Source organism: Perca flavescens, chromosome 4 (genome assembly GCF_004354835.1).
Source record: "Perca flavescens isolate YP-PL-M2 chromosome 4, PFLA_1.0, whole genome shotgun sequence".
Taxonomy (NCBI): domain Eukaryota; kingdom Metazoa; phylum Chordata; class Actinopteri; order Perciformes; family Percidae; genus Perca; species Perca flavescens.
The window spans coordinates 32,753,899-32,776,132 of NC_041334.1; the positions used below are offsets into that span (position 1 = coordinate 32,753,899).

At 40.0% G+C, this 22,234-nt stretch overlaps 1 protein-coding gene across 4 annotated transcripts; it reads left to right on the plus strand.

Annotated features, from left to right (window-relative positions):
* The first annotated feature begins 961 nt into the window (after window positions 1-961).
* On the plus strand, window positions 962-21,522 carry LOC114554845 (monocarboxylate transporter 2). 4 transcript variants are annotated; one of them, XM_028576909.1, is made up of 5 exons: window positions 962-1,059; window positions 2,209-2,429; window positions 11,014-11,157; window positions 14,023-14,838; window positions 19,432-21,522. In XM_028576909.1, exons 2-5 carry the CDS (start codon window positions 2,213-2,215, stop codon window positions 19,722-19,724), a joined length of 1,470 nt encoding a protein of 489 aa, XP_028432710.1. In that variant the 5' UTR covers window positions 962-1,059; window positions 2,209-2,212; the 3' UTR covers window positions 19,725-21,522. The 4 variants fall into 4 exon arrangements, with proteins under 4 accessions (XP_028432710.1, XP_028432711.1, XP_028432713.1 ...); XM_028576910.1 differs by lacking the exon at window positions 962-1,059 and adding an exon at window positions 1,158-1,368; XM_028576912.1 differs by lacking the exons at window positions 962-1,059; window positions 2,209-2,429 and adding an exon at window positions 3,863-4,165.
* Window positions 21,523-22,234: the final 712 nt, after the last annotated feature.

Consider the following 22,234-nt stretch of genomic DNA (forward strand, 5'->3'; position numbering starts at 1 on the left):
ATAAACACCAGTCATGTAATACAACAAGCTAAAAAAAAAAAAACTGCTTTCTTTGTTTAAGAGTCAGTGGCCCTGGGCTGCAATACATGGTTATTCTGGTCATTTACTTGCATCACTTATGGGTGCTATTCTATTGTGTTCATGCTTTTCTTTCGCTGGTTTGTCTGTTTTGGGTTTCGGGTTATAGTGGTGGTTGAGCTCAACTGTGAAATTCACATTGCACATAATTTGAAAATAAAACTATTAAAAGTGAAATGTGTTAATGTATTCTCCACTGTTAACAGTATAACATAATTTTTTGTCACACACCCCAGTCAGTTGTCACAGTCACAGACATGTATTGGGTGAAAGAAACACTGTGAACCGACAACAATGTAGGATTTTGTAACCCAGTGTTCCAGACCTTTTTTCCTTAAGGGACTCCTGTCATTGTGACACATGTTATGGTTTTATTTTTTTTTAACAGTACAGAACAAGTGATACACTTTACAGTTAAACCAAATAGTGAATGCAGTCAGTGACTGCAGGGTGCCAGAAGAAATGAGCGATTTGGATGAATTGAGCAGATTATTTCTGGTGAATGTTGCATTAGATGTTCTCCATAATATGTAATTTAGCATTTAAGTTCTTCTCCCTGACGTTTAGTCATTGCTCTATTAGCTCTCTGGTTGTTTCAACTGCGTACTTCTCTAATGCAGGATGGGGCTGTTTAGCATAGACGGAAGGCTTGTGTTCTTCAACGTTGCCTTATCCTGTGGGTTTCTTTTAAGTTTGTATCTTAATCCAAACTTTAAAAATAACAGTTGCATTTATTTTTCTTCACAGAAAATGAATGAAATGCTGAGATATAGGCCAAAAGTTGTCTCTCTCTCCCCCCTCCTCCTCCTCCTCCCCTCCCCAAGGCTCTTGGAGATCCTTAAACACGTCAAAAGTGCGAGGGAAACCCCCCCCCAGCCATCAGTGTGCACGTGACCTGGTGTCAAATAAAGCAGCAGGCTGACAATTTGGTCAGTAATTTTACTGTGGAGACAAACGGGCTGCAAAGGCGCTCAGTGAAAGGTAACGTGTACCCGGGCTTTCTACAATATGTTTAGGAGCTTGTCTGTTGTTTTAATGCTTTGAGAGTTAACAGCTTTACGCAGCAGTGACGCTGTGTCACTGATTCCGATCATTGTCCACGTGTGAAGTAACGCTGCATCTCCTTCCGTCCGACTCCGTGCGGAAAGGCAACCACGAGCCTTTCTTTAACTGAAAACGTGTGCCGTTTGACCTGATCACAGTCTGGAATGACAGCTGTAGACGTGTGCACTGGTTTGGAAAGAACTTTTAAGAACTTTTGAGTTGGTGTGATCCAGTCACAATTAAGTGGTAACGTTAAGCGCCTCTCGCTGGAATTATTTGTTGTAAATTAAGTCTACAGATGTTATCTGCCTGGTTCGTTACCAATGCATTCGCAACTTCAGTTGTTTATACTGCATTTATAAGACATGTTACACTTTTCTCAATGTTGTAAGCCTCATGAATAAGGCACACTGTCACATGCAGCTAAGGTCTGTATTCGCCGCTAGGCTGAGCTCCATACTAACGTTACTAAACTTATTTAAAGGCGCTGTGAGTCATTTTTTTAACCATATAAATTACAGGTTTATTCACATTAAGTAGATAACTGAGGCGCTTGACGAAATGATGAAATATCAGCATTTTGTGTTTCTCATTATGAAATCGCACTCCCGTTAATAATTCAATGTGAGATGTGGACTTCTGTGCAGTATGTATATATTTTTTTCCTTTTTATTGATGGTGTCTGTTTTTTGTATAGCCTATGTGTTTATGTTGCATTCTATTGCTGCACAACGAATTGCCCCTCAGGGATAATAAAGACTCCTTGACTTGAAATTAATTTTTTAGGTCAGTTACACTCTTGTCTTTACAAACATGACTTCTGTAAGCCAATATTTCACATCCTCACTTTACTTTTCTTGTCATATTGTATTAGTCCATGTAATACCTGCAAGTTTTGGAAGTTATATCTTCATTCTTTTATTTTGAAATTTGGCTACTGATTTGCTGACAAAGTTCACAGTTTAAATATGAATGCCTACGCTGCATCATTAAGCTTTTTGTTGTTGTAAATGTGTCCATAAATACCATATATTTAGTTGTTTTTGATAATACAAGGTTATGTATGGTTTTTCACTCTTTGAACAGGAACATGTCCCCTGCTCGAGCAGCTGAGTTGGACTACAAACCCCTGGATGGTGGTTGGGGCTGGATGGTGGTGTTTGGAGCCCACATTTCCATTGGATTTGCATACTCTACACCCAAAGTCCTCTCCATTTTCTTTGAAGCGATCCAAGAGGATTTAGGAGCCGGCTACAGTGAAATGGCATGGATTTCCTCTATCATGCTAGCTGCCATGTATGCAGGCGGTGAGTTGATTCAATCAGTATTTGTTTCATTGTCTGCCCATATGGAACACTAATCACAGCTATCAGTAGCTTTCCTTGTGACAAAATTAGCGCCAAATCGCTCACACATCATTTGCTTAATACTATTTGAAAAAGGTGGGTAACTACCTGTGAAGTTTGTAGTGATGGAGTACACATTCCTGCCAATGGTTTCACACTGACCCCTTTTTCCACCTGGTATTCAAATTCGTCCTGAGTGATCCAATCACAAGTGGATATCTGTAAGTATGTGTGTTCACACCTGGCAGTAGACTGTCTTGAAATGCGTCCTGAGTGACCACTTGTGATTGGATCTCACTTCACCGCTCTTGATTGATCAGTGTTTTTATTTATTTTATTTTAACAGAATTTCCAACAAATACAATGATATTCAGTTTAACCAATTTTCAGCCATACATACAACCATTTGCTGTTCAGTAAAATTCATAGTAAACGAGGTCCTTTTGTGCTGAGGATATTTTGAATTTAGAACACATGTTGTGTGGCTGATAGTTATGTTTTAGAAGTCAGAGACTAAATCTGTTCAGATTACCGATCATCTGCAGTGTGTTGTTAACTAAAATCAGCAACAGATCGCATGTAGAGCATTTTGAGAGCTACACTGTCATAATTAAAACAACTGGAGACTTGTGTACAAGCTGATATATGGGTCTGATAACATTTTATTAAATTGGAATTGGACCACAGTGTTTCTGTGACTTCCTGTTCAGCCTAAAGGCTGGTGGAAACTGTCCGACTTGACAGCGGATTTTTGTCACCGCCCCCGGCTGCTCCCGCCTGCTCTCGTCCACTTTACAGGCAAGGCGCAGTTCATCTCGAACAAGCCTACAAACTTCAAATCCAGACTTGCAGCAGAGCTGTCTGGAATGGAGTGAGGTCACGTACCTTCAACCCATCGCAGGTTCTGTAGCCAGCGCCCCTAAATCAATAGCCTACTCTTTACATGACTAGAGAATGCGTTTACTGTGTTCCCTTAGTTTACTTCCAAGAACCAGCACTGGTATTGGTCTGCTGATTAAAAACTCCTTAAAATCCCTTTTAGAACATTGCACTTGAACACACCACAAATGCTAAAACTAATGGCCAGCTGAATGCAGACATGCACGCCTGCGTGAGTGGGTATAGGTCGTCAGTGTTGTGTATTTTTAGTTATCAATCGGCATCATGGCCTAAGCTAGAGAAATAATCTCCAGTTAAATATCTTTTAGTTATTTGGCATCGGTCTTCTCTACAAAGAGAACAACTGTTGTGCTCATTTGGAAGAGACAGCTAATTGATAAATTGATTTCACATGAGTTACTGCACCCACAGAAATAGTGTTAAGCTGCCTAATATGAGGAATGATGTTAGCATGTGTTGCTCACCTGACTTAAATTCAACTATCCAGAATGTACAGTATAGAAGTAATTTGATGTACAATGATCTAAGACCCTAAAAAAAGAGATTTCCCGAGATGAGAACATGGTTTGATGCCAGAAGATGCTTTCCCTTTCTTATAATAACCTCACAATTGGCTGCTCAATGTGTGCAACTACACTCTGGTTTGGCGTAGCACTATACTGTACACCCAGGCCTGAAATAGCACGGTCAGACTAGACAAGAGTTGTCCACATCCAGGCACCACTTCTGGCAAAGTGGTTCTCAACGTTTTTGGCTTTTGGCCTTTCTAAGCCAAACGATGCTGGTCTACGAGCTATGTGAGTAGTTAAACCAAACAGTGATGTTCCTTTCTCAGAATGTTTTAATAGTTTATTTATAAAGAGGTGAAACTCTTAACTGTTACAATAAGTTACAAGTTGAGAAAGTTTGGGAAAAAAACTTCTTTTAAATTTCTTTTTATAGGAAACATCTGGTAGATTACTTTGTCGTGGGATTGACTTTTTTTTTTTTTTTTTACGGTTTACCTCACCTTTTTTCATATTTGGCACTACATAACCTCAGCTTTATTATACCTCTTTCACACCAACTGTTCAATCAGGGTTATACCCAGGTCGACTGTCTGTTTGAATGGGCTAACCCTCCTTGATCTACCCAGGTCGCCAGGTGGGTTTGATCAGGGTAGTTGCTAACAGCCGGGGCGGGACAAATTATGTCATTGGTCGGAAATGACAGTGGGGCAGTCGTCATAGGTCACCGCTTATGTTCGCTGCACGGGATTATTACAGACAGCTTCAACAGCAGCAGGGCGGAGCGGTTCAATTCATTTCTGAACATTCCACTGACGGTGAGTGCAAGACACATCTCTAGCCTGCAGTTCAGTGCGGCTGCCGGGGAGCGCAAATCTCTCTTCTGTCTTTTAAAAAAAAAAAAAAAGAGTCGCAAAGCCCAACTTTACTTTTAATGAAATCAAACAGAGAAATTTTCTCCCCTCGTCTTAAAATAGTCAAAAATCAATACTTGAGTAACCTACTTCATTGTCCAGCTGCTGCAATAATGTAGAGCTGAGAAATCATCTGCACAAAATCATCTGAGAAGTGTTTGATGGTTATTTTATCTGTTCTTCAGAATGTTATCACTGCGACACAATCCTAAAGTAAGCTGTATTTATCTCCCCTTTCTGTACAAACGACTGATTCAAGTAGCTACAAAACATTAGTTCTGCTGGTAGGGGAGAGCGGCGTAAGTTGTCACACTGTTCATAACTCCACCAGTAAAGGCTCTATGTCAGTACCCGATCCGTTCCAACTGCACAATCCGTTCGGGAATGCGCAAGATGTTCGCGCATGCGCTGTGGTACGATGATTTACGACACTACCCGATCTGTTCCCACACTAGCCTCCACCGGGAAGCTAACGTTAGTTTAGCTAATAGCTCATTTGGCTAACCGCTAGCTGATTGTAGCGTTCTGCCATCCATCAGCCTCCACAGTTAAGCTAATGTTAGTTTAGCTAACAGCTAATTCGGCTAACCGCTAGCTGAGACAGCATGCAAACTTTTAAAAGACCCTCAAAATAAAACTTCAAAACAAACGTTAACATATATAACAGCTGTTACGTCAGTTCTGCTTTACTTGTGCTCATTTAAAATACAATCACTCAATACTTGTCTTTATTGTTACTGTAAAGTCTTAATTTTGCTGTAGCCTGCTTTTCCCATTATGTTTGACTTAACGTTATTTTAGACTGAATCTAGCTGTCCGTTCTGCCTGCACGATCCGTTCTGCGCATGCGTTATTTGTCGGCTAGCAGTTAGCCAAATTAGCTGTTAGCTAAACTAACGTTAGCTTGGGTGGAGGCTAGCGTGGAACAGATCAGGCAGGTCGTAAAACGGTATTATCATCTGCGCATGCGTGAACATCTTGCGCATGTGCAGAATGGATTGTGCAGGTGGAACGGATCGGGTACTGACACTATCTCAAAAATCAAATGGCCACTTTGTGTGACTTCTTCTATGGTCAACTTCCTGTTCACATGTGGTCAAGGGTGCTCTAATCTGAGGTTGGCACAATTTTCTTATTTTTTCTGCTTAAAAAGTAAAAGAAATTGCACTTTAAATTTTATGCAATACAACTTTGTTAGGTATGAATGTTAAAAAAATATATTTTGCACAAAATAGGGGAGACCATAACGTGTCTTTTGATACTTTAGCTGAAGTGCTATGTTGAGCTAGTCTTGAGATTAAGCAAACATTAAAACACAGTTTGGGGCAAGTTGTCACATGTGATTAGCCAGCAAAGGAAGAAAACGATGCAAATCAGCAATTCTTACTGACATGCCAGTGAAGCAGCAACAAGAAATGGAAAAGAATAAGGCTCAATCTAGCAAAAAGCTGTTTCAAAAGAAAGGGAAGCAAGCAAGGGGGGGGGGGGAGTCAAAATCTGGACCTACGAAGAACAAGGCAGCTAAAAGAAGAAACATTATACAAGGGTCATCCTCAGATGATGAAGAATGCTTCTGCCTCGTCTTTGTGGAGCCGTTTTTCAAACAGTCGTCCAAAAGTGACCTGGGTAAAATGTCTAAAAGGCAACAAATGGGCCCATGATGCTTGCACCTGAGCACAGGCAATTTATGTGTGCCAGAATTGTGACTCTGAAGAGGAGTCTGATTTAGTTCAGAGGTTAAACATGTTAAGCAAGTTATCTGCAGCATTCCATTCAGTTATCATGACTCTATGTGCAAGCCTGAGAACGTTTAGAGTTTAAAGTTCAAAGTAAAGTGGTCTTGGCACTTAATGTGTTTTTGATTTGAAAAGTGTATTGTTTTTCCAGATTCTCCAGGCATGATTGTTTATATTTTCAGTTCTGGTTTGAATTTTAAAATTATATTTTAACAATATTCACAAATACGTAGTAGTTGTGTTTTTATTTTTAGATAATGTAGTGTGACAACTTACCCGCCGATGGGGCAAATTGTCACCAGTGCACATTCTCCATTCAACAGTCACAACTCCGTAATGAGATATGATATGAAAATGTTATGAATACAAAATATATTCCCAATACTTCCATATACACACACCATTGTGATGTATGGTGCTCAGTAAATGTTAAACGATGTGAAAAGTGTGACAACATACCCCGCTCTCCCCTACACAGCTGGACTGGAGTATGTGTTGTTAGCTGTTAAGCCCCGCCCATTTGTAGCAGTTAAGGTAATTGTTATGCATTGCTCCCGGGTTGACCAGGGATATACCCATGTAGACTGGCTTGGTTTGAATTTCCAAAAGGAGGGTTGAACCCTGATCAGACAACCCTAGCCCAACCCTGGTAGGTGGTGTGAAAGAGGTATTAGTACCTAACTGTGTCTTCTGGCTTTTGTGTTTCCTCCAGCTTACGCTGGCTGGATCTCTCCACACTATATCTGGCCTCTCATGGTTCTCGTCTGAACCCATTTCTTCTATACTGTTGGTTCAGTGGTTAAAATGTTTGCAACATTCTTCCATTTCACACAGGGTACACATGCCACATTATTGCTTTCACAACAGGCAAAACAATCTGAGAAACCTAAATCGACTTTTCCACAGTGGAGTACTTTGGAAAACTCATTAGATTGAACAACATTTGATGAAATAAAAGTCTCGTGGAGACTTTGTGAATTTATCAGTAGCTGCTTTCAAGGTTACAGGACACCAGGGTGTGTGACTCACCTGCATTCAACTCCGAGAGGCCTAACTGGTGAAATATTCTCCTCCACTGTGGCTCAGGCACAGGGCTTTATCATATTGTCCTTGGCAAGGCTTAAGCAATGTCACCCAGTGGAGGAGAGACGGGGGGAATATATCAGAGGAAGGTTCAGCACACTTGGGTCTGACACCAGGGCCCCATGGGAGAGACATGACAGCCTTTTCAGAGAACCTCTGACTCGAGGAGTCCGAATGATGAAGTTATAATGGAAGTAGAAATGGTGATAGTGCGGGAGATGCCCTATTGTGACACGGCTACATTGAGAGAGATGATCTATCTTTGACCCCCGCAGGCACCTGGTTAACTGTATAAACAGCAGGATGTATATATATATTTTTTTTATTGCATGTACTGTAGTTGAAGTGGTACAGTGGCTGTACAATTCTTTAGAGCTCAGCATGAAATAAAGATAAAAAATTAAAACTCTTCACTGTGCCCCAGTTGAGATTAAATTTACAGACATGTATAAATGTGTGTATGCTTTTTTAGTGTACAGTTAATGACCTGCAGCAAAGGGCCGCAGGTCGGAGTTGAACCTGCAGCCGCTGCGACAAGGACTGAGCCTTTGTATATGGGGTGCATGGTCTGCAGGTGAGCTATTCAGGCACACCATACAGGGACATTTTTAAAGGGAAATTCCAGATCTCAGTTGTGATATCAGTGCATGGACATTAGCCCTAGTCTGTAATCTGTACCCATTTTAATTATAGTTTTAAGTTGTTTTTGAGGCCAAGGTGCCAAACACATTCTGGTTTCACCCTTGTAGTTGTGATGATTTACTCTATACTATGTTCTAGTAAACGGAATATCTTTTGTGTTTTTGAATGTTATGCAAAACCAGCAATTCTAAGACATCACGTTGTGCTTTAGGAAATTGTGAAAATGTTTTGATTTTTCACAATTTTTGACATTTTATAGACCCAACAATTGTTTGAGGAAAGATGGATGGATGGATGGATGGATAGATGGATGGATAGATAGTGAAAACCATCATTATTTGCTGCCCTGTATCTTGGAATTAGTTTGTTTGTTTGAGGAAGAACACCAGTTCATTATACTGAATCCTAAAATGTTGCCTCAGAACTGTCGACATTCGTCTCTGGGACGGTATCCGCGACAATGCCAGTTCTGCTGCTGAATGACACTTCTTCACTCCAGATTTCTAAATGTCAGAAAAGGATAGTCCTTGCCGGAAGCCCCCACACACTTTGACCATTGAGCAATGGCTTCTGAGCTTTCTAGACATAGTTTATATGGAACTTTCAACAGCTCGCATCAATGGTGCTAGACAGGTGAATGTAGATATGTGGCTTTTAATGGCTGAGACATTAAAAGGCCGACTGTGATTACAGCTGCCAGCCCACGGGGTCCTGGGGAGGGTGGATACAGTTCTTATTTCATTTTAATTCATTAATGTAATTTTTTATCTCATTTATGTATTTTTTTTATTTTTTTTTGGGGGGTAGAGGGGGGGTTGTTCTGTTACCTGTAACATACTGCTGGTTGTGTCTGTGTGTTGAATAAAAACATTTGATCACAAAAAATTATACTGAAGCCTGATGACATCAGAATGAGCATATAGGCAGTGTGACATGGTAACTGACTCCAGTGTGCAGTAATACACTCCAGTAGCTTCAAGATATACATAAGTCTGAGGGGGGGAAAAGCAATTATGTTTTTAATGTGGTCTTAAATGTTTTTGTTAGCTTGGCTGCTTTTGTTTGACAAACTGCTACGGCTTAGCTTGATGCTAAATCCTTACAAGTCCATGCATGGATATAATATCAGTACTTAACCTTTTGATTGTGTTGGAAATTTTAAAACGAGATCCATGCTTTTATAAGTAGTTATGTATATCTACATTTACAAATTCACACATGATATAAAGAATGCGGTCATAGAAATTCATAACAGATTCAATATACAAATGTATGCACTTTTGAAGGAGTTCATACATACGTTTGTTTACACAGATTCAGTTTAAGACCACATACTTTCCTAGCATAACTGTTTTTTTTCCTCATGCTCAGAGTTATTTAATTAAGTTAAATTAATAATCAGCCTTGATAAACATGCTGTTGAAGACAGTATGGGTCCTATCTTGCACCCGGCGCAGCGCAAAGCCCGACGCAAGTGTCTTTGCTATTTTAAGACCGACGCAGTTGTCAATTTCCCGTCCAGCGCCCACGTCGTTTTAATAGCAAATGCACCTGCGCCCATCTCTACGCCCATGGGCGTGCTGGTCTTACAGGGAGTTGTGTTCAGGTGCATTCTTGGCGTATTGCTATCTTAAGGCAGCGGAAAGTGATCGCACCATTGACCAACAAAAACCTGGTCTAAACTCAATAACGCAGCATTTCATTGTTATTTTAACAGCAAATTAGTAAAATGCGCCTAAGCTCGTGCACAGCGAGCGCACAGTGAGCACAGTGTTGCACAAACACACACACACACACACACACACACACAGAGAAGCACACAAACATGCAAAAGATTAAAAATGGTATTATGAAATGATCTGCTCGCGCGCTTTCACTTCACGCACCAGCAGATCATTTTCTTCTCCTGAAAATCTCGCCCTCCTGTTTATCAAATCCTCCATCATAATAGCAATGCGCCGAGGTACAAACCCACCTGGCTGTTAAATGGAATGGGGGATGACACTGATTGGTTTATTGCATATTATGCCCAAAACACACCTATGATTAATTAAGACACTAAGTACAACCCTTTTGAACCATGCGCCTGGTGCACGGACCCTTTTTTCCGCCGTTAAACTAGCAAAAGTGGATTCGTACATGCCTTAACTGCACCTGCGCCAGGCGCTTCACGCCGTGCGCTTAGATCATTAAAATAGGGCCCTAGGTGTTACCCATGTAATCTTCTTGCGGCTTACTGTGTTGTTTTCAATTATCGCCATCAACACTAAAGTACTTTACCACCACTGCATTAAAAAGCTAGTTTGATTGATGCTCTTCGCATTTTTATATATATAATTGAGTAATATAAATATATAGTGAAACTATTGGTCTTTATCCCAAGAAGAAGAAAGAAGTTTTCATTATGATGTGCTGCAGAAGGACTGGAGGTGCAATGTCACTCTTTCAGGCAAGGTTATGAAGCAAGGGAAGGCTGACAGCATATAAAAGGCTGTTTAATTGCTGATTGATCACGGAGTGTAGCATTTTACATTATGTCAGGAGAGTATAATGAGTTGCCAAGTTGCGTCACAGTGGACGCAAAAGTTTGAAGTGCCCTTGGTTCAGACCTAGAGTGAGAAGTGCTGTGTGAACCCCCTGATCACTAGCAGTAGGTAAGTTAATTACGAACTACTAATGGTTTATATTGAGCTGTAACATTCGATAATTCTGAACTGCTCTTCTCTCTCTGCCTTTCTTTTTGTCTTCCTCCTTCTCTTTGCAGGACCAGTGAGCACTGTGTTGGTCAATCGCTTTGGAAGCCGGCCAATAGTCATACTGGGTGGACTGATGTGTGGGGTCTCTATGGTAGCCGCTTCTTTTGGGAGCTCCCTCCTTCACCTCTACTTTTGCATTGGCGTCATTGGAGGTACAGTACTTGGATAGTTTTTTTTTTTTTTTTATTGTGACACTGCTGCCTTAAAAAGCTTTAGCCAGGTTGATAGATTTTACTACGTGCATAACAGCCTTGGCATTCCATAGACATTAAGTTGATCACAGCTCATAGCTAAGATAAGGTAGATTAGATAGACTTTATTGATCCCAAATTGGGAAATGTCAGTGCTACAGCAGCAAAATATAAGACAAACAACACACTTACAGATTATGCAAGAAATAATGAATAGGATAGAATACAAGAACAACAATTCAAAAATAAAATACAAAGGAAAGAATGGACAAACGTATAAAAGGCACCCATGTGTTTGCTATTGAATAAGCCAACTAATTCTAAGATATGGATCCCAGACATATTTACCCCTTTGCTTACCATTCCCATCAGTTCAAAGACCCTCTCTGGTAGGGAAAGTCTGTATCTTTTCATATCCTTTCAGAATGTCTGGGTTGCCAGATCTGCTTCCCTTGACTAGGCTACCGTGCTGATTGTTGGGGCCCAGGGCATCTGCCCCAGCTCCTGGGGTGCAGTTAGAGCACCAAGGGGACGAGGACCAGGGCGGTAATTAAGACAGAACCGTTGCTGATCCCAGAGAGCATGGTCTTCCGTGGCCCTCTGCACTCTCCCGTAGGCTCCGATCATGCTTGTCACGAGGGGTCTCCCTGCCACCCTGCGAGGCTCATTACCCTGCCAAGGACTGCTGTGAAGGATTAATAGGCCTAGCAAGTGGCTGGGCCATGTGTGGTGCCCGGGGGCATGTGTGTGCCCCGCTCTGCTCCCCTGTGTCCTGGCGCACCTAGCAGACATATGCCTACACACATGCATACACAAATACACACACACATAGGCAGAAAGATGAAAAACACCCCAGACTCAGTGAGTTGCTTTTAGTAAGTACTTTTCTTTGTTTATACAGCTCCTAGCCCAGATTTTAGATTTAATTGATTGGCTTTCTTTGTTGTCCCTCTTCATCATTTTAGGAGGGACTGTCTTTTAAGTAGGCAGGAACAATCCAGGTCAGCTTGTCATTATACAAGGTTGTAAGTGTGGCACTTCCGCGTTGGCTTAATTTTCAGCACCAAAGGTTGCCGCTTTGGAGTTTGGAGTGCTGAGGATTTTGAGAACACTGGCACAAAATTGAAAATAAAAGACAGTTGACACTTGAATAGAGGGTGCTCTGGTATGCTGATGGACTTCATACCATGTATTGATAATCACCCCTAACAGTAAACACATGGAGATTAGTTTGAAAAAGTATAGAGTATTTCTTTAACAAGTAAATTAAACCAAATGTCAGAATCATTCAGAAGTTAAGATACTTTAAATTTACCTAAAGCAAATTTTGTAAATTAGTTTTTAACATACCATTTTAATTTTACTTATTAACATTTCACTATTTCTTTATGTATTTAATTTGTTTTGACATCCTTCAATGTCTTTTATAATTAAGAACTCATCTGCCAAATACACAAAAAGATGCTACTTTTTGATGCTTGGCGTTTGAATGACGATGATGATGATGAAAGATGTCCACAGATGTTGAAATTGTTTTTGACCCTCACAAATCTGTTAAGATGTCACACACCGTAGCTTCTCCAGTGCTTGGAGTAGCTTGTCATGCCGTCCCTCCAGGATTTCCGGCATTTTTTTGAGATTGTTGCAGCCCAAAATGGCTGATTTTGCGGCAGCTTTTGTAAAAAAAATTGCGATAAAAGTTGCGATGTCTTTTGGATTTTTGTTGCAATGAAGTTGCGAGAGACAGTGAAAATTGCAAAAAGTTTTCAGCAACTTTAGAGTTACAAATTGTTACAGCAATGGTAAAATCTATATGGGTTGACAGGACTGTCTGAAATGTTTTGCACGGACTTTCACTGTACGTTTTGTTGGTAAATGTGAGATGTTCAAGTCACACACGTCTCGTCTTCATATCAGAAAAAAGGAAATGAATTTGGCGACGTACGTGTGTTACATCAACCCGTTCTCACTCCCGTGGCTCTCAGCGTCACATACTGAAGCAAAGTCTGGCACGTGGAACTGCTGGGATTGGTTGAAGTCACAGGAAACTCCAGTTATTGGTCAAATTTGCGGTAAAGTTGCGGTGATTGGTCAAAATTGCGAGTCACACCGAATTCACGATGATTGGTTGGTTGAATTCGTGTGAATTGTTGCGATTGCGACATCGCAAATTCCTGGAGGGACTGGTTCTGTAACCCTTACAATAGCAATTTAACAACTAATCATTGACATGTTTTGTGAATTATTTTAAACTCCAGCCTAATGCAAATAAATTCTTCATTCCTCTTTTTTAAATGTATATTTAAGGATACTTTAAAATCAAGATGGCTTTTTATTGTAGAAAACTATTGCTGAAATACACTCTATTTCTATAAATCTTCATTTTTATAAATCCCTTGTTTAGTCCCACTTAATATTCACAAAAAAACCTTTTTTCCTTGAGCTTCATTATGGAACCAGCGAAGACGATTAAATTGACATTGGAAAGGAACATAGCATCCTAACCATCTACCTGTAGCTCTTCATCTTCATGGGAAAATAAGGTGCTATTAAATGGAATTCTTGTGTAAAAAGGCAAGCGAGTGAATGTATTACCGAGGCGCTCTCATTTATTTCTACTTAAATGGAGAAATTATTTCTGAAATAATTCCAGCATTCTGTAATGAGATTTTAGCCAGCAAAAGTGAAATGAGATGGAATCTTAATGAGCACCAAATCAGTCTTGATTTAATTTAGCGAGTACCCATTAGAGTTTATGTTCAGTTACTGAGGATCTTTAAAATGTGACTGTTATTTATTTTATTTTTTTTATCTGTCTACACACAGGTTGTGGACTCTCCTTAAACCTCAATGCGTCTCTCACCATCATCAGCAAGTATTTCCTGGCCAGGCGTCCTTTAGCTAACGGACTGGCCATGGCCGGGAGTCCAGTGTTCGTGTGTGTCCTGGCCCCCGTCAACGAATATTTACTACAAAAGTTTGGCTGGAGAGGAAGTCTCCTTATCCTCGGGGGTCTGATGCTCAATTGTTGTGTTGCTGGAGCCCTGATGAGGCCTGTCATTCTGCCTCGTAAGCCATCCACTTGTGCACTGCAGAAGAACGTGGAGGAACAGCCAAATAAGTGCAACACAAGGCTAAAAGGAAGCTGTATGAACAATGCTAAGAAGTTCTTGGATTGGACCTTCTTCAAGGATAGAGGTTTCATCATTTACCTCATTGGGAATGTGTTGTTCATCTTTGGTGCCTATGCACCCTTTGTGTTCCTGTCAGCCTATGCTATTAGCCAAGGTGTTGATGAGTACTCTGCAGCCTATCTGCTCTCTATTACGGGCTTTGTGGACATGTTTGTTAGGCCTAGCACTGGCCTGATAGCCAACAACAAGTGGGTCAGGCCCAGAATACAGTACTTCTTCAGCTTTGCCATGATTTTCAACGGCACGTGCCACCTACTGTGCCCACTGAGCAAGAGCTACGGTTTCCTGGTGACCTACGCAGTATTTTTTGGCATGAGTTTTGGCATGGTTTTCGCCCTGATATTTGAATGTCTGATGGACTTGATGGGAAATCAACGCTTCCCCAGTGCTGTTGGACTGGTCACCATCATCGAGTGCTTCCCCATACTACTGGGACCACCTGCTGGAGGTAACTGTGCACACTTACCATACACTATCCATTTACAGACATGACAGAAGCAGCCTGACTTACTGGAAAAAAAACAAGCACGCATTTACTTTCAGCTTACTTTAGATTACCGTACGCTGATCCATTCTGCAACTGATGGGCCAAGAGGGAGTAAATAATGTACATCTATATACAAACACACACTTTAGGGAAAAAAATTCCATTGTAACAAAAGGAAAAAAATAGCCAGTTTGGCGCAAGCTCCTCTGTAAATAATGCAGCACACTGAATTACAAAGAAATTATTTCTCCCTTGTGTGTTTATCTGTGTCTTAGTCATGGGCTATGCATTGTGTAGCAGTAGAGCTCAATTACTTGCTAGGGTGTAATTACTGTAAAACAGAGTAGGATTATCACTGGCGAGTAGGACAGTTTTGGGATGCACATTAAAGTAGCAATTGGTCATGGTTATTTACTGCTGGAAAGTAGCTGTACTCATTGCTCAGGCTTGTATGAAGTCTACTGGATTTGGCCTCTATAGAAATTATGGAACATTTGTAACTCAAAGCTAAGAAGCACAGGTTTGTGTGCGCCCTTTACATTTACTGATTGATATTGAAAATATGTTGGAAACACAAACAAAGTGGCAGAGCTGTAACCCTGTGCTCCCATTTTTAAGGGGTCCTATTATGCTCAATCTCAGGTTTGTATTTTAGTTTTCTTGTAGAACATGTTTACATGCTCTTATGGCACATTTCTCCAAGGATTGAGCGTTTTCATACTTTCACAGTATTTATATAGCACTTCGACCTGCTTCAAAATCATAAAAGACATGATAATCTTACTTTTTACAGTATGGGATATTATAATAGTATTTGTTTTTGACAGCCTAGATATTGAAAGTCGTGTGCTCCAGAGGTCCCCTTACTTTGATGACCTTACCTGACGCAGACTTTTTTGGTTAAATCTTTTGTCTTTAATTGATCATATAAATAATTAAGACTATTAATTCATAAATTAAGTGACTACCATTTAATACATGTTGTTAGTGGGGGTTTATATAATGGGTCAGACTGACTTTAGTTATTTGTATTGCTCAGCATCATCCTCTTAGCTGAATTACTGAACTCCTTTTTCTTACCAGCCCTACAAAGACAAGAAAAAGCCCTTTTTCATGTGATGACTTGTATCTCGAGCATTCTTCTGTCTCGGACTTTAGATTGGAGTGCGAACAGCTACCTTCATGGTCTAAATTACCTTGTAATCAGAAGGCTATTGTTTACCCTCTCTGCATTCTTGCCATTTTCAAGATTAGTGCACTTTTGAAAAACCCCACTGTAAAACACTCTTGAGTCAGTAAAAACCGAAGCATCGAACGAAATGACCGTAAGTGCCTTTTTAAAAAGGAGCCATCGGAGAAAATGATTTTAATTGACAATTTGTCACCAATAGAAGAAAAGCACTTTGAATTGAGGTATTGCTGTTGTCATCAGGGCCTGTAAAAGCTGCCAAAGTAGGTAGAAAATCAGTTCTTGCATGTATATTTATTAATGCTTTCTGCTGAGGTAACTACTTTGTTGTGAAATCATTTTCAAGTGAACATTTTCACAGTGCAGGCTACATGTTGTGTAACAAACTGCACAAAAAGTAGAAGTACCACACCCGCAGTGTCATTGTATTTTTAAAGGTAGGAGCCAATATGTATGTCTTTGCAGTGATCATTTTAAAGCCTACATTTTTTTTTTTTTTTTTTTTCTCACATCAAAGTTGAATGTAATCATCGAACAATAGCATCTGTTTTTTTTTTTTTTTTTTTTTAAAGAAGGTTTGGAACAATAAGTTGAGTGTGTTACTCGTTGGTCCAGAAGGGTCAAGTTTAGGGCTGAAATGATTAGTTGATTAGTCAAGCAATAGATAATCGGCAACTAACCTCAAGTTATTTATATAGCCCAAACCAGTAACATTTATTGAAATACTGTACTTATGTACAATTTTGACATTTTGAGGTATTATAAAATATACAGCAGATTAAGCTACCTTGTCATATGTAAAATAATTAAAATGCTCCACCTTTACCAGCTACAACATACAATGATGAACACATTATGCGTCACTAGTTAGAATTCAGCAATATAATAATTAATAATTTTGAAATTGGCCATTCTGCATAATGAGTACTTTTACTGTTGGTACTTTAAATACATTTTGATACTAATACTTTTTGTACTTTTACTTGATTACAATTTTAAATCACCGGATAAGCGCACGAAGATGGATGGATGGATGAACGATTTTAAATGCAGGACCTTTACTTGTCACAAAGTATTTTTACAGCGTATCTTTGTCTAAATGCTTCTTCCACCACTGGCCCAAACTTACTAACTTCTGTAGAACATACAGTTAAGCACACTGTATGTTGAGATATTCTGTTTGGAAATCACCACACACAAAAACCTCAAAATTACTAATTGCAATAAAAATTTAATTAAGGTTGATTGTTCACTCGTCTGAGCTAGATAAAATAAACCCCAAAAATTAAATGTATGTGTGATGAGTGTGTTGGTCCGTTTCAATAGCACACAGTTTCTCAACCATAATTAGGGGTGCACAGATATGAATTTGGCAGATACTGATAACCGATTTTAACGTTGGCGTTTGCCGATAACTGATATTTACCAATGTCAATATGATCAGTATGGAACAAGTTTCTCTGATGTTCATATTTTGTACATACTGAAAAACATGTAAACACTGAATTTGAAAAAGAAATCTCTTTATTTGCAAAATATTTTGAAAAGCCCATAAATCATAGATTTACTGTTGAAGTTACAGGACCACCGTGATAAACACAACTAACTAACCATATTAGTTTTAGGCTACCTTTACAACTTATTAGCAAGTTTATAGCTTAATGAAAGTCCAGTTTAACTCACTCACATCTGTGAAAAGTTAGGATCATAAATCAATATATCCTGTTTAGCTTTTATGACTAACCTGGGTTGGCAAGGGAGAGATCAAAAAACTTGAAGGAGCAGCTTGTCACTAAAATGAGAATAGCTGGACCACCTTAAATCCGTGAGCCTGTCCTGAAGATGTCCAGACCGTGGACAATACTTTGTCTTCAGCATGTAAATCCTGTACTGCGTCACAAACTCTGCATGGCCAAACAAAAAAAACACAAACGCACACACACAACGGCAGCTAGACAGAAATAATCATCTGTTGTTCACATCGGACCAGTTTAGCTCATCGGACCGATGTTGATATATTATAGAATAAACAAACTATCAAAATGTATAAAGCTGTTATTTAGGCTAGTGCTCAGCTTCCAATCTACAGTATGTCCACTTTCAAGTTCATGTAGAGAGGCCTGTTTAGTACCCTACTTAAATATACTGAATCTTGCAGTACTGAGCTGCCCATGATGTTATCAACTGTACATATTGGGACACTGACAAAGTTTTCCTTTGCCTCCAACCGGAGTTTTAATGATGTGAAATGATATAGGGCCCCCCCAGTTTGTCTGTTCTGAGGCGCTCATTTAATAGGGTAAATAAGTGCCTCCCTGCACGTCTCACATTCTCCTCCAGAGGGCACAATCGTTATGTGTCCCCTAACCAGTCTGCTTGTTACTGTACCCCCAAACCACTGGGTCAATCCAATTAGGAGGAAGTGAGGTAAGTGGGTGTAATTAGCCTTTTGCTTTGGGTGTTTAATGACGCTCAGTTCAAACTCTCATTGAAGTCCTGTACCTGGGCCATAATTAAGCTGTGAATACATTAAAAAAGAAAGAGGTGACTATGCCAGATGGACGTAATTACCACTCAGCCAATCAAGGGCTGTCTTAATGGGTGTGATGGTCATTGTCGTACACACACCAGATGATTGCTATCAATCAGGTGATACACACTGCTTTGAGATCCAAATACAAAGTGACCCCTCCCAGTATGGTACATGCACACACACAATTGTTATCATCATTGTTTGTCGTAAAGATGGTAATTGGCACACTTAAGGAGACCTGCCAAGGTAGACGTTTTTTAATTTAATAGATTTTGATAAGATACTGTAACTTGCTTTGCAATAAAGGTTCCTTCAAAGCTGTTAAGTAATGGAGTCATACAAGGTTGGAGGAAAATAAACCTGAACCAGGTTGTCAGAAACACACTCTGAAAACCTGGAGGCTAAAATCTGATCTAAACTACATTTGTCACTTTTCTGCAGACTTGAGCTCGATATTTATGGCTCTGAGAATGGGTCTCTCTTCTGATTCGTTTTGGTAGAAGCCGTCCAAATTGCCTTCCCAGAGCCAGGAAGGGTGTAATGGCCCTCTGTCATTTCCGACATGGCTCTTCTCAAATTGTCGGTGCTCACTCTAACTCCCTCGCGCACACAGAAGCCAAATCTGAGTTTGGTCTTGCTCTTCACCTTCAAAGTTGTAAAGTGGTCGAATGAAGACTATATTCAGTGACCTATTGAGTTTTGCTTGTGGTGGTGCACAACATTTCCCAAGTGTGTTTTTGTTTAGACCTAGTGTGGCATAAAATGGGTACAACTGACGCTTGCTTGGTTTGAAATATAATTTCTTTGCACCCTTCTGCCCTTCTCCACACAGGGTTACTGGTGGACATCTTTGGTGAATACAAATACCTTTTCTTAATGAGCGGCTCGGTGATTGTGATTGCCGGGCTCTTTCTCTTCCTCCTGAACATCTACAACTATTACATGCTGGAGAGGGAGAAGCCAGCAGAGGACAGAGAGCAGAACCAAAAAAACATAGAGAACCATGACCACAACACCTCAGACACAGAGATGAAAGCAGCGATGGAACAGACTGAGCCTCAGGCTAAAGAGAAGAACGGAGCTCAGAGAGATCCACGTCCGGAGAATGCAGAAACCCCTAATTAAATGGGAATTCAATTTAACTCTCCATTTATGTGCTTTTTAATCACTGCAGAAGAAAAGGGTTCAACAAGATGATGCAATTAAAGGAGCACCAGTTGAACCTGAAAAAACGATGTAGAAAATGTGATGGAAATATGGCATTCCTGTTTGTATCCCGTCATTTGACAACGGCTACCGTCTCCTTATCGCTCTGTTTCGTCTGCCACAATTTTTAGTCTCTTCAGTGGAAGTCTGCGTGACATATACAGTAAGTCACATGCTTAATGTACACCATTATTTATTCAGTCTGTTTCCAATTCACTTTGCCGTATTTTGCTTTTATCGTTGCACCATCTTTCCACCTAAATGTTTTCATTTACATTTTTTTCCACTCAGGTTTTTTATGCACAAATTGAAAATGCACATAAAACAGTTGGACCCGCACTTCCACACATTTCGTTTCAACATTCATATTCGTTTCAACATTCATATTTGTTTAACCATTTAAGTAATTTAACAAGCAACAAGAGCTGTACTTGGGCACTGCTAGCTAAATGCTAACATCAGCATGCTAACATTCTCACAATGACAATGCTAACATGCTGATGTTTAGCAGGTTTACCATCTTCATTGTAGTGTGTTAGAATGTTAACATTAGCTAATTATCACAGAGTACTGCTGATACCACTGGGTACGTAATTAGCTTTGCAAGTATTTTTAACATTTTTATCATTTTTACTCTGGTGATGTCTTTAGATGAAGAGTCAGGGACTCACCAACGTGGTTACAATTTGTGCTAAGGGGAACATTAATGTCTGCACTAAATTTCACGGCAATGAATCCAAGTTTTTCAGCTATTTCACTTAAAACCACAAATGTCAACTGCATGGTGGTGCTATCTAGGATAAGTCCGCTGTCCCTACAAACCTTTGTTCCAATCCTAAGTAGATGTTAAGATATTTAACAGGATAAGTGAACATTTTGAACTGTTAGTTTCACTAGACGAAAAAAGTCAGAGGATCACCAAAGTCAGTAGGCTTTATCCTGTGGGGACAATGAATGTTTAAACAAAATTACCAAGTCACAAGGAATGCTGAAATGAGCGCAGCCACAAAATAGACCATTTCAATGGAATTCCATTACTAGGCAACAGCCTGGCCCCTTGTTAACTTCCTGTCAGTTGATGCCATTCACATACCCTGCAACAGGAAATCAACTTGGGTCCATTTAGACTGTTTATGTTTACATCTGTGAAAAGGTCTATATACGTGAGTGAATGTTTGCAGTAAGTTTTACATGATCACGAACCAAAACTTTCTGTTTTGTGATTCCTAGCTGTTCGTTGCATAGTGATCTAATCAGTCTATGAACGTTTTAATTGTTCTTGAAGTGATGTGTATAACCTCGTCATGAGATGTGTTGCACTCATGTTGTACATCACAAAACTGGCAATTGGTTTATAAACTACAATGTGTGTTCCACAGTGATGTAATACTTTCGTGTTGACATTTCCCAGTGACATTTGTTCAATGGGCGAGAATGTATTCGCATGCACTGTTAATTGATTTGATGCTCTGTGTATTTGCGCATGTGAGTGAATGTGTTTGTTGGAGTGAGTGACAAAAAGGTGAGATATTATATTGTTATATTTAATGGCAGCTTTTTGGATTCTGTGTTCCAGAGAATTTAATGAAAGCTTTAGTTTACTAATTAGATTTTTAGAACTGTATTTTATCTTCTGACATCTTGCATATGCACAATGTACCATACATGATGTGGTTAACACTATATTGTTAACCTAAATAAAATCCCATTTATTTCATTCTGTATTTTATTTAATATACTGTATATTCCAAAATTTGCCCTGTCTTGTGTAGGATAACTTTTGTTTTTGAGGTGAATACATAGTCCAGTCTCATTTCCTTTATCACTTAGTGTACAGTTTTTGCATTCCACATCCAAGCAGAGAGGTAAATGACACTCGGGCACAAGAGAAATGCCGTCAAATCAAGATCTACCACCCAGCTTCTCAATGTCTGTGGCCATTGCCAATTTTTCACAACAATTACAGGACTAGGGAATAAGTTTGGAAATGTCAGCAGCTTAAGGGCGTGAGCACCTAATGAAGCAAGGCCCGGATGTTCCAGGCTAGTGCTCTGAGCTGCATGCAGCCCCACACACATCAGCAAATCAGCGGGCCAATAAATTAGACATGCATGCGCAAACACACATACACACACACACACTGGTGCTATCTCCTGTCCCTTCTCTGAGTATTAGGCAAGGTCTTTGGACATGACAAGGTGGAAAAGTACCCCAGAGACGAGTCGATGGGCGCTGTGACCTGAAATCTGTTTATCATTATTATATTTCCTCTCACCTCCTGTTTACCTCTGGCCTGCTGACCCTCCTACAGCCCGCCCTCCATGTGTGTTCTCTCTGAACTTCATGACTGTTGTACTCTATGCTCAATGGTTAAAAAGACTTCTGGGTCTCCAGAGGGTGTAGGTGGTCAGGTGACAAGGCTATGCTTG

Coding starts and splice junctions, on each gene's coding strand:
- LOC114554845 (XM_028576909.1), top strand. CDS start 2,213: ATGTCCCCTGCTCGAGCAGCTGAGTTGGACTACAAACCCCTGGATGGT. Junction 2,430..11,013: donor AGCTGCCATGTATGCAGGCG/GTGAGTTGATTC, acceptor TTCTCTTTGCAG/GACCAGTGAGCACTGTGTTG. Junction 11,158..14,022: donor TTGCATTGGCGTCATTGGAG/GTACAGTACTTG, acceptor GTCTACACACAG/GTTGTGGACTCTCCTTAAAC.